Source organism: Pseudophryne corroboree, chromosome 1 (assembly GCF_028390025.1).
Source record: "Pseudophryne corroboree isolate aPseCor3 chromosome 1, aPseCor3.hap2, whole genome shotgun sequence".
Taxonomy (NCBI): Eukaryota; Metazoa; Chordata; class Amphibia; order Anura; family Myobatrachidae; genus Pseudophryne; species Pseudophryne corroboree.
The window spans coordinates 1,092,945,139-1,092,956,557 of NC_086444.1; the positions used below are offsets into that span (position 1 = coordinate 1,092,945,139).

At 44.2% G+C, this 11,419-nt stretch overlaps 1 protein-coding gene across 1 annotated transcript in view; it reads right to left on the bottom strand.

The window, feature by feature from the left end:
- KCNIP4 (potassium voltage-gated channel interacting protein 4) overlaps nt 1-10,547 on the bottom strand; it is a 1,130,783-nt gene extending 1,120,236 nt beyond the window's left edge. The window contains exon 1 of the mRNA XM_063921664.1: nt 10,159-10,547. Within this exon, the coding sequence (XP_063777734.1) occupies nt 10,159-10,258 (100 nt within the window). The 5' untranslated portion in view covers nt 10,259-10,547. The remainder of the gene's footprint in view (nt 1-10,158) is intronic.
- Between the last annotated feature and the right edge of the window lie 872 nt (nt 10,548-11,419).

Below are 11,419 nucleotides of genomic sequence, written 5' to 3' on the forward strand. Positions count from 1 at the left end.
TGTGTCCAAAAGTAAAAATAAATTGATACATGTAAAAAAATATTTAAAAAAAGGACAATTGTCATCCAATTGTATACTTTATATATGTCAATAAGTGAATTAAGGGGTCAGGATGCCCTTAGTCATAATATTTCCACCACACTCCTTCACAACTACCCTCAGCCTCAGTGGTCACAGACAGTTAAGTATGCTGCAGAGCTGCCCAGCAGCAGTGACATGGGGGAGGTGGTGGGGGTGATGGTGGTAATGGTAGGAGGGACTGGGTGGTGGTGGTAGTAGTAGTAATGATACATGGCAGCTGAGGAGGTGGTGGTAAGAGGGAATGGGTGGTGGTGGTGGTAGTAGTAGTAGTAGTGATACATGGCAGCTGAGGAGGTTGTGGTAGGAGGGACTGGATGGTGGAAGTAGCAGTATTGATACATGGCAGCTGAGGAGGTGGTGGTAGGAGGGACTGGGTGGTGGTGGTAGTAGTAGTATTGATACATGGCAGCTGAGGAGGTGGTGGTAGGAGGGACTGGGTTGTGGTAGTAGTAGTATTGATACATGGCAGCTGAGGAGGTGGTGGTAGGAGAAACTGGGTGGTGGTGGTGGTAGTAGTATTGGTACATGGCAGCTGAGGAGGTGGTGGTAGGAGGGACTGGATGGTGGAAGTAGTAGTAGTATTGATACATGGCAGCTGAGGAGGTGGTGGTAGGAGCAGTGACATGCGGTGGGGTGAGGCAGGTGAGGCAGAGCCTTTCCTGTCATACTTACGTTTAAACCAGAGTTTTCACTGAATAAAATATATGAAAAATACTGATAATTTGTTTGAAATATCTTCTTTGCATTATTCTAATAATTTTTATAGCAAAAACTCTGGAGTAAAAAGTCTATGGCAGGTGAGGCAGTGCCTCACCTGCTTATCTTTTCCACACATCTATGATCAAAACCCACCAAATTTCCAAGAGTTTATACTGCTGCACCTGTGTATAATGCCCAGATGTACGCTTTGGCTCATATATTGCATGTAAATCTGGCTCTGGGGTTAGCCAGTGCCTCCTGAGCCATTTAGCTCACCGCACGTCCCTGGGTAGGAGGGACTGGGTGGTGGTGGTGGTGGTGGGGGTGGTAGTAATAGTATTGATACATGGCAGCTGAGGAGGTGGTGGTAGGAGGGACTGGGTGGTGGTGGTAGTAGTAGTAGTAGTATTGATACATGGCAGCTGAGGAGGTGGTGGTAGGAGGAACTGGGTGGTGGTGCTTTTAGAAGTAGTATTGATACATGGCAGCTGAGGAGGTGGTGGTAGGAGGGACTGGGTGGTGGTGTGGTAGTAGTAGTATTGATACATGGCAGCTGAGGAGGTGGTGGTAGGAGGGACTGGGTGGTGAAAGTAGTAGTATTGATACATGGCAGCTGAGGAGGTGGTGGTAGGAGGGACTGGGTGGTGGTAGTGGTAGTATTGACAGATGGCAGCTGAGGAGGTGGTAGGAGGGACTGGGTGGTGGTGGTGGTAGTAATAGTATTGATACATGGCAGCTGAGGAGGTCGTAGGAGGGACTGGGTGATGGTGATGGTGGTAGTAATAGTATTGATACATGGCAGCTGAGGAGGTGGTGGTAGGAGGGACTAGGTGGTAGTAGTATTGATACATGGCAGCTGAGGAGATGGTGGTAGGAGGGACTGGATGGTGGAAGTAGTAGTATTGATACACGGCAGCTGAGGAGGTGGTGGTAGGAGGGACTGGGTGGTGGTGGTGGTAGAAGTAGTATTGATAAATGGCAGATGAGGAGGTGGTGGTAGGAGGGACTGGGTGGTGGTGTGGTAGTAGTAGTACTGTATTGATACATGACAGCTGAGGAGGTGGTGGTAGGAGGGACTGGGTGGTGGTGGTAGTAGTAGTATTGACACATGGCAGCTGAGGAGGTGGTGGTAGGAGGGACTGGATGGTGGAAGTAGTAGTATTGATACATGGCAGCTGAGGAGGTGGTGGTAGGAGGGACTGGGTGTTGGTAGTAGTAGTATTGATACATAGCAGCTGAGGAGGTGGTGGTAGGAGGGACTGGGTGGTGGTGCTGGTGGTGGTGGTGGTAGTAGTAGTATTGATACATGGCAGCTGAGGAGGTGGTGGTAGGAGGGACTGGGTGGTGGTAGTAGTAGTATTGATACATGGCAGCTGAGGAGGTGGTGATAGGAGGGACTGGGTGGTGGTGGTAGTAGTAGTAGTATTGATACATGACAGCTGAGGAGGTGGTGGTAGGAGGGACTGGGTGGTGGTAGTAGTAGTATAGTATTGATACATGGCAGCTGAGGAGGTGGTGGTGGTTATGGTAGAAGTAGTACAAGTGACTGGGTAGGGATAGTAGTAGGGACACACATGGTAGCTGGGGGAGGTGGTGGGGGTGGCTGGGTAGGTGTAATAGTAGGGACACATGGCAGGTGGGGCAGGGTGTGAGGTGATGATGGCAGTGGTAGGAGGGACTGGGTAGGTGTAGCAGTAGGGACACATGGCAGCTGGGGCAGGGTGTGAGGGTAATGGTGGCAGTGGTAGGAGGGACCGGGTAGGTGTAGCAGTAGGGACACATGGCAGCTGGGGAGGAGGTAGGGTTGACAAGAGTAACAAAGCAACCAATTTCAATGTCGATATTTTTCTGGAAATCTACAGACCAAGACTCAGACAACAGCATCATAGACGATGGCGTATATATAATCGGTGCAGTGTGTGCGGTGCACACTGGCTCCCGGGGTCCAGGTGCACCCATTATATGTAATACTTATCCTCCGGAGTCCCACGGCGAAGCAGCAGCGCTGCAGAAATCACCGGAAAATGGCACGGTGCCAGTTTCCTAGTGTTTCGTGTATGAACAGTAGGAAAATCACTGGGAAAATGGCCACCGCACCATTTTCCTGGAGATCTGCGCAGGCGCTCTAGACTCTGGGACAGCGCTAGAGGCATAGTGCTGCCGCCAGCTAAAGAGGAGGGGCACATGTGCCTCCTCCTCTCTAGATACGCCCCTGATCATAGAAATATGTCACTCATCAAAGTCGACCTTCTGCTATTAATATATAGATAACTAGCTGGAGTACCCGGCGTTGCCCGGGATTTTAAGAATGTCTGTTTACCAAAATAAATGTAAATATTAAACACACAGTATAAATAACATTGTAGATAACTGAATACCCATGCTTCGCTAGGGGATGAGGATGGTAAATTAGAATGATAGATGTTCGTTAATTTACGTTGGTTGGAGATCTAGTATGTAGGCATATCTTGCTTCCCTGACACACTTTGTGTAGTGGGCAGACACCTTTTTGGTCCCCCAAGGGACCTTGCTCTTCCCACTATACATTTCAAATTTTTTTAGTTGCCTCGACCGTGTTTTAATACGCTCGTATGTAAAATTTCACAATCTTCGCTTGTAAATTGTGGATTAGTATAGAAAGACAGAAAGACAAAAGTACAAATTTTCGCTGTCATATATTAGATTAGTACCTAGATAGATCCTCCTCCCCAAAACACTCCACAGTTTCTTATATAGCACAGCACATTATGCATCTCCTGATATACTCTGTGCTGCTGGGGCACAGTGCTACTTCCACTATATAACTCTGTGTGTGGGTTCGTGCTACCTCCATTCCCCTCCTCACATCATGCCACTGCCCCTGGCACATGCAGCCCTGTCATCACTGACATATCATGCATGTCCTGATATAGTCTGTGCTGCTGGCCCACCCCTAGGGGTGCTAGTGGTGTGTTACCCCCACAGTGTTTGTTCCCAGAGTTTAAGTAATATGTGTAGCAAGTTTGGTGTAAATTGCTCCAGGCATTCCAGAGTTATGCTGTCTGCTGACATAGTCTGTGCTGCTGCCTCAACCCTAAAGGGTGCTAGGGGTGTCTTACCCCCACAGTGTTTGTTCCCAGCTGGTAAGTCACATGTGTACCAAGTTTGTTGTAAATTGATCTAGGCATTCTGGCGTTATGCTGTCTCCTGAAATACTCTGTACTGCTGTCCCCTAGGGGTGCTAGGGGTGTCTAACCCCCACAGAGTTTGTTCCCAGATTGTAAGTCAGATGTGTACCAAGTTTGGTGTAAATTGCTCCAGGCCTTTCACAGTTTTGCTGTCTCCTGAAATATTGTGTGCTGCTGTCCCACCCCTAGGGCTGCTAGGGGTGTCTAACCCCCACAGAGTTTGTTCCCAGATTTGAAGGGATATGTGTACCAATTTTTGAGTACATTGCTCCAGCAATTCCGGAGTTATGCTGCCTCCTGATATACTCTGTGCTGCTGTCTGCCCACCTAGGGGTGTTAGGGATTTCATATTGTTTTAGTTGCCTCTGCCATGTTTTAATACGCTTGTATGTAAAATTTCACGCTCTTCGCTTTTAAACTGTGGATTTATATAGAAAGACAGAAGGACACATTTTCATTTTTATATATTGGATGATAATAATGATTAATAATAATAATAATAATAATAATAATAATAATAATTAATAACAACAATCCAAAAAGCAAACATAGGAACAAGAAGCATTGTGTCCTTGGTACTGCATTATGGAAACAAGACTAGTCTAATTCATCATGGGAGGAGCAGTTACTCACTCTTGGTGTATGTATCTGAGTAGTTAGTAAAGTTAGTAAAGTTCTCAATGAAAATGCATGTGTGGAAGTGTCAGTCCCACAACAGGTCCTTCATATCTTTCATATTATTCACGACAGACCATCTGTTTTCTCTATACATGCCATGTGAAAATGCAACACTTCAGTGTATGGCTGGAGGCTCTCTCTGCCCAGGGTACAAGCCCCTCTTGCTGGCCAGGATATATGCAGCCCTAGCTGCAGGCCTGGTTATTTAACCTACAGTAAGTGAGGACCGCAGCTACAGGAAAATTACTGGCTATAATATATATATATATATATATATATATACACTGCTCAAAATAATAAAGGGAACACTAAAATAACACATGATCCTAGATCTAAATGAATGAAATAATCTTATTAAATACTTTGTTCTTTACATATTTTAATGTGCTGACAACAAAATCACACAAAAATTATCAATGGAAATCAAATTTATTAACCCATGGAGGTCTGGATTTGGAGTCACACTCAAAAGTAAAGTGGAAAACACACTACAGGCTGATCCAACTTTGATGTAATGTCCTTAAAACAAGTCAAAATGAGGCTCAGTAGTGTGTGTGGCCTCCACGTGCCTGTATGACCTCCCTACAACACCTGGGCATGCTCCTGATGAGGTGGCAGATGGTCTCCTGAGGGATCTCCTCCCAGACCTGGACTAAAGCATCCGCCAACTCCTGGACAGTCTGTGGTGCAACGTGGTGTTGGTGGATGGAGCGAGACATGATGTCCCAGCTGTGCTCAATTGGATTCAGGTCTGGGGAACGGGCGGGCCAGTCCATATCATCAATGCCTTCGTCTTGCAGGAACTGCTGACACACTCCAGCCACATGAGGTCTAGCAGTGTCTTGCATTAGGAGGAACCCAGGGCCAACCGCACCAGCATATGGTCTCACAAGGGGTCTGAGGATCTCATCTCGGTACCTAATGGCAGTCAGGCTATCTCTGGCGAGCACATGGAGGGCTGTATGGCCCCCCAAAGAAATGCCACCTCACACCATTACTGACCAACTGCCAAACTGGTCATGCTGGAGGATGTTGCAGGCAGCAGAACGTTTTCCTTGGCGTCTCCAGACTCTGTCACGTCTGTCACATGTGCTCAGTGAGAACCTGCTTTCATCTGTGAAGAGCACAGGGCAGCAGTGGAGAATTTGCCAATCTTGGTGTTCTCTGGCAAATGCCAAACGTCCTGCACGGTGTTGGGCTGTAAGCACAACCCCCACCTGTGGACGTCGGGCCCTCATACCACCCTCATGGAGTCTGTTTCTGATCGTTTGAGTAGACACATGCACATTTGTGGCTTGCTGGAGGTCATTTTGCAGGACTCTGGCAGTGCTCCTCCTGTTCCACCTTGCACAAAGGCGGAGGTAGTGGTCCTGCTGCTGGGTTGTTGCCCTCCTACGGCCTCCTCCACGTCTCCTGATGTACTGGCCTGTCTCCTGGTAGCGCCTCCATGCTCTGGACACTACGCTGACAGACACAGCAAACCTTCTTGCCACAGGTCGCATTGATGTGCCATCCTGGATGAGCTGCACTACCTGAGCCACTTGTGTGGGTTGTAGACTCCATCTCATGCTACCACTAGAGTGAAAGCACCGCTAGCTTTCAAAAGTGATCAAAACATCATCCAGAAAGCATAGGAGCTGAAAAGTGGTCTGTGGTCACCACCTGCAGAACAACTCCTTTATTAGGGGCTAATTGCCTTTAATTTCCACCTGTTGTCTATTCCATTCACACAACAGCATGTGAAATTGATTATCAATCAGTGTTGCTTCCTAAGTGGACAGTTTGATTTCACAGAAGTGTGATTGACATGGAGTTACATTGTGTTGTTTAAGTGTTCCCTTTATTTTTTTGAGCAGTGTATATATATATATATATATATATATATATATATATATATATATATAGGGACCCCCACACAACTGTGTTGCCCAGGACCCCCACATACCTTAATCCGGCCCTGAGAGAAGCTATAAACATTCTTATTAGACCATAACCATAAAATCAGAGATACTGTCACTGATTGGCCAGTATTAGTGAGCCTGTGCCCATGATAGCCTCAGTTTCCTGTTGTTAGATGACAGGAGTGGAAATTGGTGTAGACTTCTCCTGCTGTAGCCCATCCACTTCAAGGCTGGACATACTGTTCATACCGAGGAACTCTTCTGTATACCTGTACTACTGCTGTAACACATGATTACTGTATTTTCATTTACAACACGTTGTTGAATCTATACCACCAAGAATTCAGGCTCTTTAGGTGGCAATGGTACTGGAATGATGTACAGTACCTAATAAAGTAGCCACTAAGTGTATGCTTTATGTAATAAACCAATAAAGCTCTATGCTGATTCAGACATGCGCAGTGGGGACATGAGACACGCTCCCCACTGTGGAGGACAGTGTGAATGTGCATGTGCAAGATGCACTGAGAACGGGAATCAGGTGAAAGATGTTGTGGCCACGGAAAGCCTAAGGGGCCCTTAGTGGGTTCAATATGCTAATTCTGAGGTGTACAAAGTTGCTGGCGCAGCTGCGAATTCGTTACAGCATACTTGTGAAAATACAATAATGACTCATCCGCCGTCTTGTAAACAGAGACTCCTACTACCGGCGGCTCTCATTCGCTGCTTACATCGGACATCTGGGCAACCCTATGCTGTCTCCAAATGAGCATCTCACCTAAGGCACTGGGGTCTCTCCTGCTGCATATGAATTCGTAGTGCAGGATTAGGACACGGATATAAAACGGGCCCTAAATACCTGCGTTTTTCTAACCATCCCCCCATTACCTCTCTGAATCACTCACTACCTGTCACTCACTTTGCGAATAAATCTGTGCATCCGCAATCGCTAATTAATCGCTGCATGTGCGCAGTGCGGTTTTGTTATATGCACAGTAGCAAAACATCGCTCCTCTGCGCCCGACATCAATAGTGCCCGCACCTCTGTATCAGGGCCTCTAATTTTAATATTCATGAATCAGAATCAGCTTTATTGGCCAGGTGTACTCGCATACACTAGGAATTGTTTGTGGTACAATGCATCGCCAAGCAGCAACATGAAAGGGGAATACATGGCATAAGAAGGGGGAAAAACATAGCATACATTACACCTATAAGTTCATACTGCACATTGCAACTGTACAATAGACTCAACATATTATACATGTAAGACTAAAATCGAAGGCTGCTTGGCAGAGCAGCACCGAGGCAGCCATCCACGGCGCCAACTAGAACTCAAACAATGCACATAATACAGAAGATTTAAGTATTACACATCAAAAGATAAACCACACAGACAAAAAAAAAAAAAGAAACAGAAGGAATAATGCATGATTGGTGTAGGCATTTTGGGTAATAACTTCCATGGGCTGTGTATTCCACCCTCATAGGGTACCAGGTGCGGCAGCCATCTTCTGCGCACTGCGTAGAATTACCCTGGGTGGAGTAGTCCATCCTTGACGGGTAGGCCTGTAAGGTACTACTGATGTTCTCTGCCAGTGGGTTAGTGGGCATAGTCCTGGTGATTTCATTTCAGAGGTTTAATGAGTCCACATAATGTTCTGGATTTCTTTCTTGATGTTGTTCAATGTTTGTTCAACTGTTTTTTTAACTGTTACTTTTCAAAATGATTAGCGATAGGAACGCTTTGAGTATTGGAACGCACAGCTGACACGCACAGCTGTGCATGGCTGAAGCTACAGATATACTATGGTAAATTGACACAACTACAGCTGAGACAAATGTCTCACTAATCAAAGGTGCTAAATTACCCAGTGTTTGACTAAGCAGACACCAGCCCAGTCTGCCTTGAATAAATATGCGGCACTGACCAAACTTTGAAACACAGGTATTTTAAATTACACACAAAACCAGAAATCACAAAACTATCTAACATGAGATTTGAACATACTTTAGAATAGATGTTTTGCTGAGGTTTAGATTGCAATAGCAGATAACAGGATGAGATTTGAACATACTTTATAATAGATGTTTTGCTGAGGTTTAGATTGCAATAGCAGATAACGGTGAGATTTGAACATACTTTATAATAGATGTTTGGCTGAGGTTTAGATTGCAATAGCAGATAACAGGGTGAGATTTGAACATACTTTAGAATAGATGAAGCGGTACGGTGAACTATTAGCACAAATAATACAAAACGGTAAATGTAATAGAAACGGACTTATTTCTTCAACATATGTCAATTATATTTTATTTTAATATATACAACTTGTATGTTTGCAGGAAAATATCTCTGAAGCTGTAAGAGAAAACTGCTTTTTAGCTTTGCTCATACTTATAGGTATAACACATAGGTATTCTGTTCATGTACTGAATCTATTTGTCCAAAGAACTGCATCTGTTACCTAATCCACATCTGTCTTGGATGCTACAGTAAATCAGGTTTGCGATACAGCAATGAGATGTAAGGTAAGTGGCATCTTATTTAGATTCATTAGCAGCGTCATGTAATTCAGAAAAATACTTCTAAACGTCACCGACAGGTTAACCAACACTTGTCCTTTAAACTGTCTTTAAATAAATACGGGACTTCCAACAGCCGATTACACAGTACCTGCTGCTTCCAATATCTCAGACTATTAAACAATCATTCTTTAAGTTTGAAAACACAGTCAGAATTAGATGTGTAATATCACACATACATATAAATAAAAGCATCTCTGACACCTGAAGTGTGAAACCCAAAGAGGGTTATTCTCAAAGCAATTATCTGTGCAGCAAGAATTCAACAGGATCTGTTACTTGACATGGACATGTATGTAACGGATTGGAGATCTCTGATTAAACAATTTCCACAGGTATCGTTCAACCACCTGTAGTAATGAGCCGATGCCATTGATTAAGTGTAATGTGATAACACACTGAAACAAACTACATAATGAAGGTAAAAACAAGATTTGGATTATGTGAGATGCTACATTGCAAGACGCTTTGGGCATTAAAAGAAAACACAACAAACAAACAAACCTCAGGCATGACATTTTGTAATATCAAAGTGTGATGTGTTTAGCAATAAACATAATCACATAATACCAAGTTTCTGTTACAGACTATTAGCATCCACGTTAGGGTTGAAATTAATGCAACTCATTTATTGGAAGAGATACTGTATACATGTTTCAAGCTATAATAGTTTTTGTCTGTTTCTATATAAAGCAGTAAGATTCCAAGCTAAACTACAAGGAGGTACTGCATTTATGGCTCTGTGAGTTTTAAACATGCATTAAACATTAGCAATATATGACAAATACTGAGTATTCTAATTTCTGCTGCACCTGTTGGAGCATCTAGCACCCAGGCTCAAAAGTACGTTAACACTCTGTAAGCTAAGACTTTACTGCACCATATTACAGTGGTGTATAAATAAATAATTGATAAGCATAACTTGGAACAATCTAGGGGGGGAAAAAAAGCACATACATACTGCAGAAGTGAGCATACAACTTCTCAAATGACCAGCACAACAGCAAGTTGTAGTCGCAAACTTACAGAATAAATCACTATCTTACCTTCTATACCTGCTTCAATAAGCCCAAACTGTTCCAATAATTTCACAAAGAGTACAATGACGATAAGAACGGCTATCATTTCAAGCCCTTCCAAGTTCATGGTGAGTTAGGTCATGATCTGACCACGGGCAGCTAGTATAGAGCTCTCCTCACAGGCTTTCTTTCTGAAGCCATTGAACTATATTAAGAAAGGCTACTGCCAGTCAGCTGAAGGCAGCGAGAGAGAAAAAGAGAGAGAGAGAGAGAGGGAGAGAGAGAGGGAGTGTGTGTGTGAATACAGTGCCTCCTGTCTATGCTCGCAGAGGCCAGAAGTGGCAGACGGATAAACTCGGGCCTGTCAGGATACCCGTTTGCTCGTTATCACTCTTACACAGAGAGACAGCCATGCATTAAAGAAAGTGACGATCACCCAAAGACCCAGGAGGTCACACACAAAACGTCCTGACAGAGTGACGCGCACAGACTGACAGCAACACACTTGGGAATGTTTTACTCCCCTTCTTTCGCCTATGTTATGGTTCTAAGTGTTGTGGATTGGCTGTTCCCTTGGTAACCAGATCTAACATCAAAAAGCAAATCTATGTTTGATACTTAGGTAAAGCCCTGCTTGCCGCCTAATGGTTAAATGTACTAAGAATGACATAAATTGGCTGGAGACCCTGGTCCAAGTAGTTCATTGTGACCTTGAGCAAGTCGCCTTGTTTCCCTGTATTTCAAGCACTAAAATTAGATTGTAAACTCTTCTGCACATGCAAACTATATAATATATATGTCTATTATATATTCCTGTTTATTTGTAAAGCATCACTGTGATCCAAGGCAGGGAAACAACATATATAAAAATAACATTGACGAACAAAGTACCAGTCATGGAGAAATGGTGACGAGGACCCTTTTCCTGAGCGCTTACAAACTAGTGGGGTTGTAGGGTAGGAGTGAATCACATGGCTGATGAAAATGCTTTAGAGCAGGCGTAGCCAACCCTGGTCCTCGAGAGCTACCAACAGTACACGTTTTCCAGGTCTCCTCACAGAATCACAAGTTAAATGATTAGCTCCACCTGTGGACCTTTTAAAATGTGACAGTTAATAATAACTGCACATGTGCACCTGCCTGGTGAGCTGGAAAATGTGAACTGTTGGTAGCTCATGAGGACCAGGGTTGACTACCACTGCTTTAGAGAATAGGAAGGTTATCAGAAGGCATTGAGGCTTAGGAAGTTTGTTTATCAAGTTGTGATCTAAAAAAAAATCATAGGTTT